The following is a 19,976-nucleotide window of genomic DNA, read 5'->3' on the forward strand; positions in this document are numbered from 1 at the left end:
AACCTTCATTGAGACCTGAGGAGGTGGGATGGGGATGAATTTTGTCCTTCATATGGAAAAAACAGATGGCATTTGTGCATGTCTAAATAGCTGTCCTCTGTGGGCACTGCCATCCTGCCCACACTGACATGTCAGAGCAGATAAATTACAGCTCCCCTTCTCCCTTACCTCTCCCACTCTACAATGATGTTGTTCAGTCTGCCCTCCTTTTGCATTTATTTTTCTCCAGTGGGCTTTAGAAAAAAATCTTATGCTTAGTCCTGGTTCTACATTTAACGCTGGATTACGTGTGGGTGAGTCATGGCAAGTTGGGTCACAGGGAATGACTTCTCTCATATTCTCTTCTCAGAAGGTCAGTGGTGACGTGCAAGGCTGGTACTGCCTAGCTCATAGCAACGTTCCCTTGCAGAAACAAAGCCTTTTGGAGAACGTCTGCAGGGTCAGGCATGTTACAGGTGGAGAAAACATGCTGTCCAGCAATCAAGTATCAGCCAAAAATGTCAAAACCCTACTGGTCCCACTGAACTTTCCACTTGGAGCATGAGACATCTCTGTCTTCTCCTGTATTTGGGATAAAGCTGTAATGGGCTCTTTGCTCAGTTCTGTGAGGCCATGTTGGTGTGCAGGGCTGGCCCAAGGAGCTCTTCCTATTTAATGTGTTGCCGAGCTTGCACAGTTACAGCTCTTTGTAAGCTGGTTCTTTGGAAAGGCTCCTTTGGATTTCTGTCTGTGGGAGTGAGAGACAGCCCGCTGTCATTATTTCCTTCTTGTCAGCTGGACATCCTCCTTGCCATTTGGAGAAGTGGTGGCTGAGGTAAGTGCAGTTGTGTGGAGAGAAATCAATTGTTTGTCATGCATGTTTAATAAGCAGCTGGGGTGACAGCCAGGACACCTTGGGTAGCCTTGATAGCCACGAGTTTCTTAAGTGATCCAACATTTGACTCACACTGAATTATTTGCAGGCAAATGGAATGGTTTGACTTTCAGAGGGAGGTGATGGAGGTGGTCTTACTTCATGGCATTTCCACTATTGTGTGTCTTTTTTTCAGGCTTCCCTTCTTCATATTTCTTTCTTTCAGTTGCTACCCTTTTTCTGAAGAAAAGTGCTCCTGCTGCTGGTATTTTCTATCAAATTTACCTCTTGTCCCAACTTCATATCTCTCCCTGCTAAGGGAGAGTGAATGGTAACAGTCCTGAGGATTTCTCCAGTGGTCTCTTACCAGCCAGAGTTGCAGCTGTTGAACAGATTTTAAGCATCTCCTAAATCAGTTTCTCCCAGCCCTTGGCATTATCCTCTAGCTCAGCTTTGGGGTTTTTACTAAGGGTCACAGTGGTTCTGGTGAAGATTTGTGTACATGACCTCGAGAACCTTCATGTGCAGCAGGGCATTGGATGCAGTAGGAGGCTTTCCACAGGCTTTGGTGCACTTTGGCTCAGGCTTGTAAAGAATAACAGGAAACACCGGAAAACACACCAAGGGTAAACAGAGCAGTTTAGTTACATTAACTGTCTAGAGGAGAAACTCCACTAATGACCCAAACAAACAAAGCAAGTGCATTCATTCAGCATTGCTGTGGGAAAACAGGCTGGTAATTGAGTTTAGCTTAGAAGAATTACACAAGAAATTGGCCAGCTCAGGCTCAGAGTGTAATTCTGGCATCCTGACCCAGTTCTGATTGCTGCACAGGCTTCAGGGAGGCCAGAGCTCTCAGAGACTGCATGCTATTTTTTATTCATAGCAGTGCTAGCTACTTTAAAGCCTTGCTCTCCGAAAAACTGCATCAAAGAGATCTGTTGCTGCTGCCTCCCTGTGACTCCTGATCAGATTTGCCTTGCTGTGATTATGTTAACAGTCAGGACTCAAACTGGTCAGTCAGCTTGTTTCTGGCCTCACACATGATGAGCAACAGTAAATGTGCTGCAGGACTCCTCCAGTGAGGCCGTGGTGTCTTTGACTGGTAAGCAATGCATTATTTATATTAGGAAAGCTGGGGTGTGAAACCAGAGTCCCAGTGTGCTTACTCTCAGTAAACATTGAATGAAAGAAGTTGAAGACCTGACAGTCTGAGCTGTCCTTGCTTGCCTTTGTGAAATCTCATTGTCTTCAGGAGGAGAATGTGATGAAATGAAAGGCTGAAGTTTTGCAAGGGGTTAGGATGGAGGAATGACTGTGGTAGTAACACAAAGGGAAACCGAGTCCTGCTCATTCATAATGGCTCTGTTGGCTTTGTAAAGGGTAACAGGCAGCATCTGTTTGTGGCTTTAATAAAATGGACATTTTCGTCTCAGGGAGCACACAGGGCAGTGGGTTTTCAGGGCAGTGCAGTGTCATTTTGACATTGCTACTTCTAATCTAGGAGCTTTTCTTATCAACTCTTTGTTCAAGATCAGTTCATGTATACTTCCCAAGGCAGAATATTTCAAGAGACTGATTACCTGCTTCTAATTCCACGTGAATTCTGAATAGCAGGTAAGGTTAGATGGTCACAAATGAAATGTAAACTATTAATTCAGTTTGCACTGGTGTTTAGTACAAACACACACTGCCTGTCCCATTTATTCTGTTAAAAGGAAGGGGACTATTCATTAGTGAAAAGAACCAGCATGGCATTGCATTTACTACGTGTTTAGGAAAACCTGGTCCCTTTGATGTAGCTGGAGACCCTTGAACTTCAGAAAATAATGTGTTAGCATGCTAGGGTATGCCTTAGTCCTGCAGGTCATTTAATCATTTTCTCAAGTGAGTCATTGTAAGGTAAAGTAGATGCTGAGAAAATTTTTGCATTGCCAATTAAAACAGGCTCCAAAGGTGTTGCTGGTTTCATTCTACCAGAAACTCATCACTGAGAGGCCAGGAGGGCCTTGAGGCCAGATCCCAAGCTAATATAAACTGGCAAAGCTCTTTTTGCTTTATACCAATAAAGGTATTCCTTTCAGGCTCAATTCCTTTATGCTTATTACTTTTAAAAGAATTTCTGTTAAGAAAACAGGAATAATTAAAAAATGGGTAGATTTCCATACTTACAAGAACTGAATGGATTTCAGAAGAAGCCTGTAAATAACTTGAAGTGTGAGTTCTGATTCATTCTTATATAGATTCATTCTACAGAGAATACATTTTATCTGCCTCAAACCCCCTGCAAAATAAAGCTGAGTAAAGACTGGCAGCCTCAGCATTTGTCCTAGGCAAGACGTCTTCCATGAGATCAGGTTTAAAATAAAGATAAGGACACGAATGTACATTTAATTAGTAAGCGCTACCCTTGTTTTTTGCCAACAAAATCACTTTCAACATATTTGACAAAAAAGAATTGAAGGTAATCAGAAAGATGAAGTATTTCTTAATTAACAACCCTAGACCAAACACTAGTCTTTTCTGGAAGGGATAAAATCAGGGATCCTAAAGCACTTGGAAAGTCAGGAAGATAATTTGTTTTCAGCCTTTTGAGGTGGAACAGCTGATGTGCTGAGCAGGCGGCCATTCAGGAAGCTGCCAGAACAGGAGGGCTGCCAGATCCGATCCCACAGAAACAGAGTAGAAACCCAAAAAGGACTCAGCTTTGAGTCTCAGGACTGTGGCAGTCACAAGGCAGACAAGCTGCAAGATACCTTGGAAACCTGTTTGTTCTCCCTTAGAAAAGTTAATAGGATTGCTGCATGCCCACAAACCTTCTAAACTGGAATTTTTGGGCAAACTTTGTTCTGGAAGATTCCTGACAAGCTTCATGGTACTGAGCTCTTCCTTTCCTGACTTTTAGGAACACAATCTTTAGATGGGCTTATTTGCATTGGAGAAATACTGCTGGAACTTTCATCCTAGCATGTGAGGAGTTTTCTCTGTGTGCAGAAACAACATGGGTAAAATATTTGGAGTGAAACCCAGGCTCCATTGAAGTCAATGGCAAAACTCCCATTCACTTCAGTGGAGCAGGATTTTCACTCTTTACTGTTTTGAAGTTAGAGTTACTAATAGACTGTTAGATTATTCCTGCATGCATCAAACAAAATGCGCCTGATGTTAATGTTTCTGAAACAAAAACCACAAAGGTTTAAAAACAAGAATAACTATGAACTACTGAGTCTAAAAATTATATTAAATGTAGTTTTGCTAGAAATAATAATAATGTCCCTGGAGATAAACCTAAAATAATAGACTCCACCATATAATCTTCACTATAAGCTAAAAATAGCAGAGATGGTGGTTTAATCTAAGCCATAATTATCAAAGTGCTGAAGTGGGTTTTGGTTCATTGCAAGTAGAAATGGATGTCGTGTTTGGGCTCTGAACAGTTGAGTCCCACGACTGGGGAGAAGCAAAGCCAAGAGCACAGTCAGAAAGCAAACAGGAGCCTCAGATTTGTCAGGAAATAGCATGGATTAAACAGTGCATATTTAAAGGGACTGCTCCTGCCTTGCTCCAGCCAGCCAGCTAGAGACCCTGTGAATTCTGTGTTTTCACCCCCAAATTGGTGATGTTTTGCTAGAAAGTGACACTGGAGTGACACTGGCCATAGAAGGCACCTTTCTTCCATTTCACCGTGGAACTCAAGGAGAAATGTTACTATTTCAAAGAGTTATTACTCTGTATGATTCTGAAAAAGGATTTTAATTTTCATTTTGAAGTAGGATGGAAAATCCTTGACTCAATTTCACTGCCAGGCAGGTTGGTGTGGTGGACTTAATGTAGGACCGAGTGTAGCAGGTGATCTTGGGCACACCATTTTTCCATGTTCACAAAGTTTTACCTGCAGCAGAGGAGTCTCACATTGCTATAGTGGCAACAGGGATTTATTTTGAACCTGGACCTGCTGTAGCAGCCCTATGGTGAAGACTCCCCTAATGATAGGGTCCTAATGATAGGTCCTGAGAGGGAAGTTGGATGGAGGTTGAAGTAACACTTTTCTGTTTCTGAGTACTTTTGGAAATCCTCACTGAATGTGTTTGAATTCTTCTATGTGTTTATACAACACAATCTGCTGTTCATTTAGATGGTTTGTTTTGCTGAGTAGGTCACATTCTGTCCTTGCTGAGATGGGCATGGGGCTTGGTGCTTGTTTGGACAGTACTTGCAGAAATGGGGCTTGGCTTTGCCTCAGGCTCCAGTCTAAGCACTGCTTTTACAGAGTCAGAGGCTAATTTAGGTTGGAAGGGCTGCTGAAGATCATCTGATCCAACCCACCACTCAAAAAAGGATCAGCCTCAAAGTTAGATACAGTACCACTAATTTAGAAAAATGTTTTTCCTAACAGTGTATTCCAAATTCACACTGATACAAGAACAAAGTAGACCCATCTCTAGCTCATTCTCTCAGTGTAATTGAAGGGATCCTAGCCACTAGATTTGGGAAAGCAATCCAAAATTTTCAGTAAATATTCCAGCAGATACCCCTTCTCTGAGCTACTTCACTTCTGCAGGTTCACTTCTCATAAACCCTGGAAGGAAAGTCCATAAGATGCACATTTAAAAGTTTCAAACACACAAATACCAATCACTTTGTGAAATTAAGGCAATGGATAAATTAAAGGAACCTCTAGTTCACTTATTTAACAGGTGTCATGGGCAGTACATGACTGATTGTGTGTTGTATTTGCAGCCTGTTGTCCAACTGTTAATTGCTGAGAATGTCATCGCTAAAGGCAGTGGGAAATGAGAAACCCACATCATAAATTGATAGGTTTTTTCTCTTATATTGTTCTAATCCAACAGCATGGGAATGAGCCATGATGACGATCATCAGCCCTGTGCTGGGAGGTCTCACATTATGTCTGGTGAATGGGTGAAGGGCAGGAACCCAAGTGACCTTTCCTGGTCTTCATGCAGCCGAGACGACCTCGAGAACTTCCTAAAGTAAGGGTTGTGCTGAGTGTCAAAAATCCTACCAGGCAAGAATCCACTTTGTTGCTTTAAAATGAAAGTATTAATAATTTTCTTTTTAAAGAAGTGTACATGTGTCATTAGCAAATTTGAATGTCTCCATTGCAATAGCCCCTTGAAAGGTTGAAGAGAGGCAGAAGAATTACGTGCAGTTGTCAATGTGCTGATAACATCTTTTGAAAAAATCCCCTATCACCTTCTTTTTACAGAAAATGCCCTTCAAATTTTGCAATGACAGAAATCTGTGTGTAGGTGGCCTGCAGAAATCTCTGCTTAAAGATGTCGCAGCTTTATGCTATGGTTTTTACTGTTGTGTTATTAAATAGCTTTTATTTTATTGGAATTTGAATTTGCCTGGAGATAATTCTGATGTGTTTTGTCACTCCTCAGTGAGTGTTGGTCTGAAATGGTTCACTATAAGCTTCTTTCCCACTGCATTCAAGTTTCAGCTCATCATATTGAATTGTTCAGGAAAGATTTCTTTCCTGCTGCTTGTTAAAGCTCATGTACTACAGGAAGCAATGGAATTGTCTGAACTCTGCACTTCTAATCTTAAACCTACAGTGCAGCTCTCTGACAAACAGTGCCTGGCACAGTGCTTTGTGCAAGGAGTGGGTTCAGCATGGAAAATTTCCTGCTCTGGAGGTTAGAGGTGGGAAAGAAAGGAAAATAATGAAAGAAAATGGGATATTTACTGCCACATTAAAGGCATGAATTAGAAAAAAGAAGTTGCATCTGAACTCATCTGGTGAGTCTGGGTCCTCGTGTGACAGTGATATTCCAATTTGTAAAAGATTGTTGTGAAGGCAAAGGGAAAAATCTTCCCTTTATGTCTGTGATGGATAAGAAAAAATGTCCAGGGCTCGAAATTCAGCTGCGGGGATTGAGGTGAGACATGATGGAAGAGACTTTCTAGCAGTTATTTCAAGGCTAGTGAAGCTTTGGGCTGGATTGCCTGAGGGCTGAATTGAGTCTGTCAGATTTCTAGCAACAGTTTAGACAAATGTTTAACCCAGAATGTTGGAATGTCATCTGTCCTGCCTTGAGGCCTGGGGTCATGCAGGAATTCCCAAGGACCTTTCTATCCATAGTTCTCAGTGACTTAGAAGACTTGCAGGGAAAGCCCACTGTTTCACAGTCCCTGTTAAAGGCAGGACAGCGGCTCTGTAGCAGTGATCTAACACTGCAGTTCAGAGGTGCTTTCCCTAAAGGTGTTTTTCCTTTGTCCAGGTCCAAGGTGAGCACCTGTCTGCTGGTGACAGACCCCCGGAGCCAATATTCCGTGCGGCTCCCTCACAAGCTGCCGGGCATGCACTACAGCGCCGACGAGCAGTGCCAGATCCTTTTCGGCACCAACGCCACCTTCTGTAAAGATATGGAGGTAAGAACTCGTGGGTTGTAGCTGGAAACAAAGTGGGAAGTGGGAATAAAGCTGCCAAGCCCAGGGGAAGAGAAAAGGAGTCTGTACTTCCCTCAGTTTCAGCGCTGCTGGTGGAAAATCAAGCGGCCTTGAGCTCCGTGTCGGCAGCTCCTGCTTAGGCCTCACCCTTCTTTCCCCGCACTGCCCTTGGTAATCTCCCAGAGCAGACTCAGAAAAACTGGTATTTGCGCTTTGTTCTCTTTTGATATTGTTTTGCTGAAATGCTCTGTAGAGATTGTTTTCCTGGAAGTTCAGCTGAGGTGAAAGTCTCTCCTCACAAGAGTGTTTGGCTACTTCCACAGAGTCAGCTTAGATGGCTGGCTGGGTGTTTCACAGACTTCACCTTCAGACCACTGCAGTGTTCTTAGGAGCTGCCTCTTAACTCTGTGCTGAAGAAATATTGATGTCTGCTTGTTTCATGAGGCCTTACAGAATTCTGTGCAGAATCCTGTGTGTTTTCTAAGCAACACGATGTTTAATCAAGATTTGAGTGCAGCGTGGCTTGTATCATGGCTGGTTGGCAAAATGGAAAAGCTGATTGTTGCTGTCTAGAAGTAGGTTGTATTTGAGATGAGGCTGTTGGATTCGTCCTCTGGAATTTAGACAGCTAAAATTTTCCTGAGGTCTTACATATGATCAGATCTTTTAATTCTGAGCAGATCTTATCCCCTGCTTTAGACAAGGAGCAGGGTAGTGCCTGCTTCCGGTGTGGCCTTGGAGATACAAAAAAAAAAATCATGAAGCTGTGTTGGGTCACCAGCACCTGCTGGCAGCATCCCCTCCTGTACTGACAGGAAAGAAGCAGACAGGCTTCTTGATTTTAATAACTGGCCATTTGTATTTTTTTGTTCTCCCTCATTCCCATTTTGAACAAGATTGGGATCTTAAATCAGTGTTAAGGAAAAAAAAAAATAATCAGAGGTAACTGAGGTTTCTAAGTGCCAAATTACTGAAACTGTTGAACACGTGCAAGTCCTGGGAAAATGCTCTTAGTTTCACATTAGCTGTTTTATTTATTTTGGACTTGGAAACTAGCTAATATAAAACAATAGGAAAAAAATCTGGATAGGTTGTATTTCCCAGCTCCATCAAGAAATTGCAGACCACCAGGACTACTGTACTGGAAGCAAAGTATTAGAATATAGGTCTGTAAAGAAAACCTCAGATCTACCCAGCATGACTCAAGTTGTTCCACTTGTGTGGGTGTCACCCAGCTGGACTGCTCTTGGAAGAGGTTTTTGCTATTTCTCTTGTTGTGATAAAAAAACATTTTGTTTCTGGATATTCCAGTGCCTGATGAGAATGTCAGCCCGCTGGTAGGTGGTCAGCATTTTTCACACAGGAGTTGCATGTCCAGTCTGGAATTGCTTCAGACTCATTATTTGCCAGAATAATGTGCCAAAAGGCACCATTCTCTGCAAGCTACAGACAGCAGGTGTTTGTGTCTCCCAAGATTTTTCACCAATCTAATTATTTGGCACTTTATTTGACACAATGAAAAATGTGCTCTTTTTCTGCCTCTCCTTTCTCCTGAAAAAGAAGCATATTTTGTGAGGACATTAGTGCTTCCTAATGAAAAGCCTGGTAGAACTTCAGCAGATTAAAACCAGTTTGCAGCCCTTATTTAGAATTATTTCTGTTGCAGATGTACATTAAGAATTAGCATTCACCCTGTGAAGCTCTGGATCAGTTATGTCATATGCTGTTAATTTAAGCAAATATTTACATCCTTTATACTACTTTGAATTGGTGTTTGATGGCAAGAAAAGGAAATTCTTTAGAGGAAATGATCACTTTTGATTTTTAAACCTCTGAAATTTGTGTTCTTTTCACCTTTGTGTTCCTCAGGCCTCATCTGCAGAATACTTGTATCATAAGTCTCAAAGCTGTCTACAAAAATATGAACAAAAAAAAAATTGGCACTAGTCACTGGCATTAGCTGTAGAAATTATTGGCAAATACAGCTGTCTCCTCTTCTAGCCAATGGTAATGTGTATTTTTAATTCAATAAAGTATTAAAAAAATCCAAATGTAAAAGCAATAAACATTTGACAGTAAATATTTGTTACGAAAAGGAAATAAACTTCAGGAAATGAGCCTGCTCAATCTTTTTATGATTACATGTGTCTGCTGCCTATTTTCTTATATAATAAAAGAGTTACATTACAATATTTCTTCAGAGATAGTTGAGCTACATAATTATATCAGGCAAACCAGAGGCCCTATATCCAAAAATGCCATGCAATTTGGTTTAGAGCAAACTTCAGAGGTTAGATGATTCCAAAATTTCAACATTTTTGAGAAACTGCAGAAAATTTCTGTGCAGTAAACTCTCTCCTTTAGCAACATCAAAGCCCAGTTTTTTGAAGGAATGTAATCTTTGCTTTCACAGAGAGTCAGGTCCCTCAATGCTTGGCAGTGGCTGGACCTCCAACAGCAGTCCAACAAGATAGTTAATCCATGAATATTCACCCTTATCTGAATATTTGAAATTGCATCCCCAAAATTCTTCTTCCATTTTGTTTTTAAGGATAACTCAGATGCCTTAGAACAAATCTGTAGCTTTCAGGTTTATAAGTTTGCCAAACCAGCTATCCTGCAGCTATTCAGCTCCACATTTACAGAACAGAAATTAAAACATATGAGGAAGGATCAGCTTTACATACACCAAACCTCGACATTCCTTTCTCCTTTCGTTCTACATTTTAATATGTAGAATACTGAAAAATGAGTTTATGATAGTCAGATGATCCATAGTCTGTTGTAATCTGTGACCTCCAAGATGTATAATTCACGATCTGTTCCTGTAACTTCAATGTTGGGTAAGATTTTCTAGTGCATGTCACCTCTTTAAGGAGCTGTGAATCAGGCTTTTAGCCTGGGTTCCTGTTAGGGCAGGGAACAAGTATCCAAGGCCAGGCTGGACAGAGCTTGGAGCGCTCTGGGATAGTGGAAGGTCCCTGCCCATGGCAGGGGGTTGGGACTGGATGATTTTTAAGGTCCTTTCCAACCCAAACCATTCTGTAGTTCTATGATTTTTCATATATTAATGAATCTCTCAAGACCCTTCAGTAGATCCCACTTCATATCCAAGTTAGAGTTTTATCTTGGAATATGCAAAAGGATCAAAGTGCTTTCCCTTGGTGCTTTCTGTTCATCTTTCCCATTGCAAATGTCAGGCATGGTCTGATCATGCAAGTGCTTATCTTGGATGTATAAGTGTGCCCTGCCATGCCAGGCATGCTGCCTGTCTCCAGATGAGCTTTGGCCCGCCTAAGGGGTTACACAGTGGCCTTCATTTTGAGGGAGACAGGTTGCTTTTAGCAGAAGTTAAGTAGATGACTGTGTCATTCTCAAGCTCTGAGCAACATCATGATAATTGCAGGAAAAGCTGGACAGAAATGCACCTCTGGCCCTGCACAGGGCGTTATCAGTGCACCACAAACAGAGATCCTGGGGGCTCTGGCTGCTGAATGCTGACGTGGGTCCAGGGCTAGCATGGGAGCAGTTGTGCAAATTACAGGCAATTCAACCTGTCTGACCTCTGTCCTTCAGCTCCACACTGGGCTATGAATCAACTATTGTGAGTTCATTTGACCCCTCCAAGAGAGGAAGCAGAGAGCTCCAACCCCAGCCAGGCTGATGCTTCAAGAGCAGGAGTTAACCCTTTGCTGTCCGTATGTTTGTTCCAAGAGGAATAGCATGGGTGATTTCTGCTGAATCTCTCAGGGAGCAGAGATGGTGGTTTCACCCCCAGAAATGCATCAAAACACATTTGAAACCTTGCATGGAAACATTCTGTGTGTTTAATCTTGATTTTTCAGGTTGGCACGCTTACCAACAGAGGCTTTTGCACTGAAATCATATTTATGGGGGGAAAAAATGTGATTTCTATCTCATGTATCCATTTGGCTCTTCGTTTTATAAGCCTTTTGGCTTATTTATTATTAACACATTTTTGCGGGTTTTTACGTAACTGTTATCATCCGGCTATTTTTTTTTTGAGTCAGAACTGGGCTGAGGCTGGAGTGGCACTTGGAAGGAGATTAGCAATGCTACAAAGAGATTTGTTTTCTGACAGGGACACTGTCAACTCAGATGTAGCTAGGAATATGAATTTTGACATAGCATTGTTTTTAGAAATACTAAACCAGCTAGAATTGGCTTCACTGTTTCTCTTAGATTCAGGTTGTTTTTTAACAAATGTAGGTATTTTCCAATATCTGCAAGCTACAGAACAAGAGGGCAAAGTTGACTGCAAGCCAAAGGAGACAAAGTAGATTTCTTGGCTAATGTGGAAAAGGAGAGGAACCAAAATACAAAGTAAAGAAAGACCAGCAATTGTAATGATCAAGTGGATTTTATGTAAACCCCTTCAGTTTGCATATTTGATGGTGTGGTGGTGAGTATAATTCAGCAATTGTAGGTCTCTCTATGGTCTTGGTCTTGCAAAGAGGCTGCTGGAGTGGCCTTTTGGGCTCTGTGCATGGGAATCAATGGGCCTCTGTTTGCCTTTTCTCTGCAGGGCCATTTGTGAGATGCAGACCATGATAGTGAGCCCTATTATTTAGTAACTTATAGAATATTTACAAGAATGTGGTAATTAGATTGAAAACTGGTTTATCCTGAAAATAATAGGTTACATTGTCATTTTCTGTACAGCCAGGGACTTTGTCTACATAGTAATACTAATAAATCTGGAAGAGGATGGATTGGGTTTTTCTTGAGGCTTGCAGGATAGAAGCCTGGGAATTCTAAACTAAAATGAGCAGGTTGGGGGTTTTTGAGAAGTAAAGGTAACAACTGTTAACATTCTATAGTTATTGTTAGAATTCAGACTATTTTCACATTGCCTGTTTCTATGAAGCTGAAGTGTCCTATTTCACTGCTTCTGTATGTTGCAGAAATACATTTTCTCTGTATTTTCAGTGGAAATACTTTTTGTTTAAGAGAAAGAAGGAACGAGAGAGAAGCAGAGTTCCTGCCTGGGCAGCACAGCCCAGTTTACAATTATTGGAATGCTTCAGAAATTTTTGTACGTGTTTCAGTTTGGAAGATGGTCAAAACACATTCTGGTGCAGTGGTTTAAAGAAAAATAACAAGAGAGAAGGGAACCAAATTAAAATTACAAAAATACAACGTAGAAATTTCGAAATATAAACATAATAAACTCTTAACAATAGTAGAGAGAGCCCATTAGGAATTAAACACTTGAGCTTGGCAATTCTTCATTTCTTATTAAGACAAGGGGAGGGAGAAAGAATTAGTGTAGCCTTGTGATGTGGCATCTACAGCTAAAGTCTGAACTTTACAAAGTTAGCCAGAATACAATTGAGTATCAGCCTGAAAGTAGTGTGTAACAAGCTTGAAGGGCATTCAGACTTCTCCCACTGGCCTGCTGGGAACTTCCCACCTGTGAAACACTTCAAGAGAAACTCCATAATTTTCACAATCACTTCTGAATGGTGTGTGTGCATATCTGTATTTATTTTGCTGTCCCTTGCTTCTCTTTTCCCATGGCCAAGAAACACAATCCATTATTTAATTCTTTTAATTTTCCTATTTTTCTTTTTTAATGAACAAGTCTGCCTGTTGTTCAAAAAAATCAGTATTTTTCACATCAGGTGTTAAGGCCTGAGGAGTTCAGGGGGAGCTGTTGAGTGAACATTACTCTTAAGAACAGCTCTTTTAAACATTGTTAATAAGTCACAGTACAAAATTCTAATAATTTAATTCAAAGACTCTGTTCCTGTGTTTTGTTCCAAATGTCTCTACTTCCAGGTTTGACCATATAAAGACATTTCCACGATTCTTCCAGCTGATATGGCATGTACGTGTGTTCTCTCATTTAAGATACTGAAACCTGGGCTCAGCAAAGCTGAAGAGCTCACACCAGTAAGAGTTGTGTGTTGGCACAAAAGTGCATAAAACTTGTCCTTTTCTTCTTGGATTTTTACATATCTGTGGATCCCTGGAGCAGGTGACATGAGTGCCCTAAAGGCACTGGAAAGATTTGTATTCAGCATAATGTTTTGCCATAAAATTAGCTTGTGATCTTATGAATGCTCTCTTTCCAATCTCTTTCTTTTGACTATTCATTTAATTCCAGGTACATGAAAAAATTAAATAAAACTGGTGCTTTACAAAGAAATATTTCTGTGAAGGTTTTTAGTTTTCCTTGAGAGCACCAGAGACAGCTGAAAGTAGAGATAGTGGTGTCCTGTTTCATTGTTTGTTTCCCAATGTATAGTTTAAAAGAAACAAAAAGTGTTTCTAATCCTTTGTGCCTTCCTTGCAGTCTGGAAGTCTTCCACTGCTTGTCTGGCACTATCTTGGAATATCAGCTCTAGACACAGGTCAGCATTTTGGCCACTGAGACATGGATCCGAGTTAAACAATTATCTTGTCTGGGTCAACATGTGCCTCCTTTCCAAAAGTGCCTTCCAGTTTTACAGGATTTGATTTTGGAACACTTTTCATCTCATTTTCAGCAGCAAGAAGCTCCATCAAACAATACTGCTCACCTCACTTGTGATTGCTGGGGGTTGTTCATGCACCCAAAATTAAAGACAGTGATAGTGTAGAAACTGGGGGCATTGTTTTTGTCACCTTGTGTAAAGAATTGCTGCTCAGAAGCATCCTGTAAGGCTTTGAGAGCATTTGCATTGTGCTTTGAACAGGAAAGTAAGAGTAAATTGTGTTTATTGTACCTAATAGGTGTTAATTAGGATCCCATTCATAAGCTCATTTTCTTTCCTGGTTAGCAGTATGCTGAGCCAAAACCTTGGCAAAATACGAGTTGTGATGCTTCATTGAAAGTCAGCCTATTTAGAGGCAAGCCTGTGTGTTATGAGGTCTCTTGCTCTTCTCCCTTAAGGGTATTTATTCTTCCTAAATTGTTATTCATAGTCCCCTCATTTTGACAGAAAAATTGGTTTCATGGTGGTTTAATTCTGCTGCTAGAAAGAAGAGGTTCTTCTTTCCAGTAGGCAGCAGAAACTTAATTCATCTCCAGGAGAAATAAGTGTTTCTTTCCTTGAATGCAGACAAGGTGAAGGAGTGAATGTGTAGGGAATGAACAAGCTTCTGCAGAGTTGTTCCATGGTGGGAAGGACATCTTTATTCATTGGATTCTCTTTATGCTTTTGAGCTTTGGATGCTCCTCTTGCAGGTGATAACCTGAGGGTTTGAGTTGGGGGAGTGTTGTGAGCCCACAGGAGGTCATGGGGCAGGATCATGCAGATTTTAGCAGCAGTGGTGATGCAATAGCAGCCCCAGAGAGAGCTCCAGTTTTGCTGCCTGTGGGCAAGGAGCTGGCTGGATTAACTCTGCCCTCTCCTCATTTCCAGCTGCAGCACTGAGCTAAGGAACCTAACACAGATCCCTTCACTGAGCCATGCCTGAGCTCCACACGCTGCGAGTCCGTGTGGGGATGGAGTCCCAGGGAAGGGCAACACAGTCCTGGAAATGTGTGAAAAGCTGGGAAAGTTGGGAAGGGCCAGGATCAGAGCCAGAGTCTGGCTTTAGCTGGAGCAGGCAGTGACACAGGAGCCTGTGGCTGTGACACTGAGCAGAGAGCTCTGAGCAGCTCTGGTTCAGCTCGTCTCCCAGCAGACTTTCAGCAAGACATTTAATCCCTTTCTGTTCCTCATCTTTCCACCTAGAACTGAGTGATAAAACTTCCTTTATCCCCAAGCTCCCAGGAGTCTGTTTAGATGGTGATATCTCTGAGGGAGAGAAAACACCTGGCACAGTGAGGCCCCTTTGTCAAATAGATGCCATTATAATCCCTGTAATCGGAAGCGCCGCTCACCTGCCGAGCACATCTCTCCCAGCTTAGGAGTTTCCAGATCATGACCTCTCCCAGGACTGGTTCCTAACAGCTGTGCAGACAAGCTTTCCTATCTCCCAGGAGTTTCTCAGAGTCTAAAATTTGCACCTTTATAACAATTTAATTTTATTTCAGTTTCTAAATTTTACTTTGCTGAATAAATTCCTTAAGGGTTTGGTTGAAAAAGCTTTTATTTTTTGCCTTCTTTTTTTTTCTGAAGTAATTTTAAATTTTTATTGAAACGCTACTTCTCAACAGCCATCTCACTTTAAAATTTTATTTTGCTCTTGGAAATATTTCAAACTGGGAGCTGATCCAAAGATGACCTTTCCCCACAGACAGTTTCAACAAATCAATATTTTTCCAGTGTGAAGTATCTATCACTGGAAAATCCTCACTGGCACTTTTTGAACGCTGTAGGGAAAGCTTTGCAGGCAGGGACCTGCCATCTGAAGGCTGGTTGCTGAATGCAGAATTAGCACTAACACAGTTCTTTTCATGGCTTCTTCTGTATCAATATAAGCTCTGAGCTGCCACTCACATACAACAACTTCCTTTCAAGTCCTGCCATTTCTCACTTGGATATTTCCCCACAAAGCTGGCTGTTTAAGCATTAAAAAGTCACTGTGACTGCTTTGCTGTTTAATGGGGAGTTTTGTTTGGGTTCCTATTGTAACTGAGGAGGATACATGATCTCTTTTGAAAAGAGCTATTAACATGATAAAACATCTTGGGAACATACAATCACAAAGCTGATGGTTTCATCTTTGCTGGGGTATCTGAACACTATTAAATGCAGGGGACTGGGCTAATGAAGGCCTGGGCTTTGTAGTGGTGTGGCACCAGAACACAAGAGCTCAGCGTTGTTACCAGACTTTTCTGTAACTGTTTCCTGAAATATGCTTTGCATTTAGGATTCTGAATCAAACACAGGGATGCTAAAAAAATCCAATGTTTTCCATACCTCAGAGATGGGAGATTTCAGAAAGGTTGGTGTTGCTGAGAGAGGTATTTCCTTTGTTTATCTCCCTACATTTATGTGTGTGTATATATGTATATGTAGGCATAAACACACACATACATATATACCCACACCACACCCACCTGTATGGGAATATTTACACCCTCTGTATCCCTGCTCTGGGCTGGTTTGCAGATGCAAGCACACATACTGGAGGTGATCTCTGTCCATTTCTTCCCCATGCCATGGCTCATACTTGGGCATGTGACCTGACTTTATCACCTTCCACATTCTTGTGGGCTATGGAGGGATTTTGGTTGCCAGCCAAAATTGTACAAAAAGCTGTTTCATTTTTATGGCTTTGTTTCTTCCACCACTCACTCTGTCTTCCCACTTCTACATCAAAGGGCAGAAATTGACCCTAATTCACATGCAGTTTATGATCCAGGGACCTGGATAAACACTGATCTTGCATAATGCACAGATATTTAGCAATGGTGCTCATATGTGTCTAGAACAACTTCTTTAGGGATGTAGCGAATTCCATCACATCTTCAGCCAGGATGTTCCTCTGACAGAAAGCAGAAGCAGAGGGTCTCCTTCTGGGGGCGGAACTTCTGTCTGGGTCATTCAAGAGATCTGGCTGGAGTGTTTCTCCTCATATTCTGCTCTGAAGCTGTGTGGTTGTATGCAAGAGAGAGGCTGAAGACTGTGAAAGTGGAAATACTTGTTGTCTGCATCTTTCATTCCCTAAGCTTCCCTTCATTTTACCTATCAGTATTGGCCCCAGCCTCAGTTTGGACGGAGGTTTTGCTGCCTTCACTTTATTGCCTAGATTTGTGTTCTTCCTGTAATGCTTATGGATGGTTAATTGAAGTACTTTTTTTATTTCAGTCCTCCCCAGAAGGCAGGGGGTTGAGAATCTGGGAGTTATAGGGTGGAACAGTGAATTTCTCAGAAAGCTCTGAATTTTCTGCCTTGTCAATCCTTCTGCCTCAGTATACCTATCAATAAAACAGTATCTGATGTCCTCATGGCTAATTAGTGCTTAAGTGCTTTCAGAGCTGTGGGTAAACCACTAATTAGTCACAGTCATTTAGTCAAAATTACTAAAGACTGATATTTTCCCATATGCTCTATTTGTTGAGAGAAAATGTCTTGAAAATTCATTGATTTAGGTTTCCCTGGAGTATTTGCTGTTGCTTGTTTGTTTGTTTTACAATGACTTTCTGCATTGTGGTTAATACAGATGCTGAATTGTGCTGTCTGCTTCCAGTTTTTGTGAATGTTCTTTGGGTTTAAATAGTGCAAAATCCTCTTTCCAGAAAGAAATGTGGAAATGGAGCAGGATGCAGATACTGCTGTGATAACTATTTTGTTTCAGTATGTTCTACATCATCGCTGGGACTGGGATTTATCTCGTCTGCACCCTCTCTTGTACAGATCTATCTTATAAAGACATGATCTGTTTTATAGAGACATACCAACATGCGTGCACACAAAACACACATGCACCCACAGTCTCTTACATTACATTGGGGAAGAACCATGAGGCTGAAGCATGTTGACTCAACTATTTAATGAGGTGCAATAAATCTTGACAAGACCAGCTGGCACTAGAGTTAGGTTTCTCATCTTTTTACCATTACATTGAAATGTGAACAATAGTGGAAAGAAATGTGACTCTTCTTTGTTGTTCTTTTGGTACTCAGCTATGTAGCACTGTACTGAACTCATCCACTTCCATGGAATGCAAAGCATGGTGGATGCTGTGGAAAATGTTATTGATGCAAAGGTTCCTTTTCCTGGTGCTTTCTCTTAAATTCTGAAAATGTTTTGATCTGACAGGTCACAATGTTGTGGTCAGCACTGAGATCCCTGCAGCGCACACTGGCTGAGCAGAGCAGCAGCACTTGGGAATGATCACCAGGATATTCCCAGTCTTTTACCCTGCCTGTCACCAAGTTCCTCTTTTGCTGTACAGCACACCATGACATCCTTTCCTCTTTCTCATTCTACCTTCTCCCCAGGGGCATTGCTGCCTGATTATTGCTACCACCAGCTGCAGTTACTTGAGTATCTTTTTCTAAAAACAGGAATAATTAAACATCTTGGACATCTAAGCATTTGGCATGGTTCTAAAGCACCCAATGTGGCCTCCCATATAGAATTCCTTTTTAATGGATCAGATTTATTCTTGTGAAAAGAAATCTGTTTAAATAGCACACTTTTTGTTTGGGGTAGGTTTTGTTCCTGTCAGTGGCATCCATCAATCTCTTTCATGTTTCCAGCCTCGCCACTTAATGCCAATCAACCCTTAAAAAATAATTGCTCCCAAACCAACTGGATGCCTCTGAATTCACTTGAGAAAGACTGTCTGAGCTTTGAAGTGTATCCCATAATGATGGCTGGCATCTCCAAAAGTACTAACTGCACCTTCTTGCTTTGTGATTGTAGCATTTGATGTGTGCTGGGCTCTGGTGCCTGGTGGAAGGAGACACATCCTGTAAAACAAAGTTGGACCCCCCTCTGGATGGCACCGAATGTGGCGCAGACAAGGTAATCAGAGTGCTCAGCAGCAGTCACTTTTTGTTTCCCAGCATTGGGAATAATGTTTCCAAGATGTTCTGTATTTGCCATAAACCCATAGCTGGTTGTGTTCTGGGTTGTATTTGAGGTAGAAAGTGTGCAGAGGATTTAGCCTGACGTTTGGGGAGTGGCAAAAGATGGGGAAGGGAAAAGAGGCTTCTTAAAAACCTAAAAGTTTCTACAAGTAGCTTAAAATAATTGAGCTCAAATACAGTGAAGTTCTGTTCTTTCTGAGGTATAATTTGCTTTATTTATTTATATGTGTATTTTTTGGAACTTGACTGGTTTGGTAACTCTCAGCCTCCTACTTACTGGTTTTGGACTCTAATTTTTTTTTGTCTATGGTATAGTTGGGGTGGTGAGAAAGGGTAAAATTAAAAAGCTGGTGGCTGAAATCAAGGATTGGAACCCTTTCTTTGCTTGCAAATAAAGTTAAACAATGACAAGAAAAACTGGGTCCTGGAAAAACCATGACAAGGAACTGGGAAAAAAAAAGGTTTTTAGGCCCATCTTTTTCTAACTGGAGGAGTCCTGGGGACTCTTTTGTAAGGTTTCTTAGCAGTGCTCACTGTGTCATATCCTGGACAGGCCAAGTTTGCTGCTTGGTCAGGAGCCAGAACAACCTATTAGAATCAGAGGGGTTTGGGGGTTTAGCCAAGGTAGGTCCAAAATACTTCAGTCATTTTATACAGACTGGGATCAGTGCTGATGAAGGCATTGCTTTGGGGTATAATTTCTTGGACTATGTTTCTGTGAATTGTGGGGCTTTAAGTCTTAGTGCTTAGATAATTATCTGCTTTATAAAGTAAGGGGCTCAGTCCTGTGATTGCTTTTTTAATGACAGAACTCCCTTCAGGGGCTTGTTGAGAGTGACGCTTACATTTCTACATTTCACCTCCTCCCTTCCTCCTTCTCCTACTGCCTTCTCACCAAAGCCTCGAATCCCTAGAACTCATAAATGTGGACTTGTTGCAATCCCTCAGACATCCTTTTAAATCCACCTGTGCAAGGTCAGGACTTCTTCCCAGGCTGTGCTAACCTGATTGCCTTGCAGTGGTGCCGAGCTGGGGAGTGTGTCAGTAAAACCCCCATCCCTGAGCACGTGGACGGGGACTGGAGCGTGTGGAGCCAGTGGAGCATGTGCAGCCGGACGTGCGGAACCGGGGTGCGCTTCAGGCAGCGGAAATGTGACAACCCCCCGTAAGTCCTCACACCATCCTGGCTCCTTTTGCCGTACTGGCAGCCTTTTCCCTCTTGGGCAACCCTTGCTGCAAGAGTACAGGGAAGAAATGGGCAGCAGA

The 19,976-nt window shown here is 41.7% G+C and overlaps 1 protein-coding gene across 2 annotated transcripts in view; it reads left to right on the forward strand.

Moving 5' to 3' along the window:
* The window catches only part of ADAMTS17 (ADAM metallopeptidase with thrombospondin type 1 motif 17), a 154,695-nt gene that overhangs the window by 71,501 nt on the left and 63,218 nt on the right, over positions 1–19,976 (forward strand). For both annotated transcript variants that reach the window (XM_088063372.1, XM_088063373.1), the window contains exons 9-12: positions 5,707–5,847; positions 7,105–7,255; positions 18,544–18,645; positions 19,730–19,875. In XM_088063372.1, the coding sequence (XP_087919498.1) occupies positions 5,707–5,847; positions 7,105–7,255; positions 18,544–18,645; positions 19,730–19,875 (540 nt within the window). The remainder of the gene's footprint in view (positions 1–5,706; positions 5,848–7,104; positions 7,256–18,543; positions 18,646–19,729; positions 19,876–19,976) is intronic.

Source organism: Pseudopodoces humilis, chromosome 16 (assembly GCF_049639895.1).
Source record: "Pseudopodoces humilis isolate 2021_Gansu_Grassland_sample_001 chromosome 16, ASM4963989v1, whole genome shotgun sequence".
In the NCBI taxonomy this organism is placed as follows: Eukaryota; Metazoa; Chordata; class Aves; order Passeriformes; family Paridae; genus Pseudopodoces; species Pseudopodoces humilis.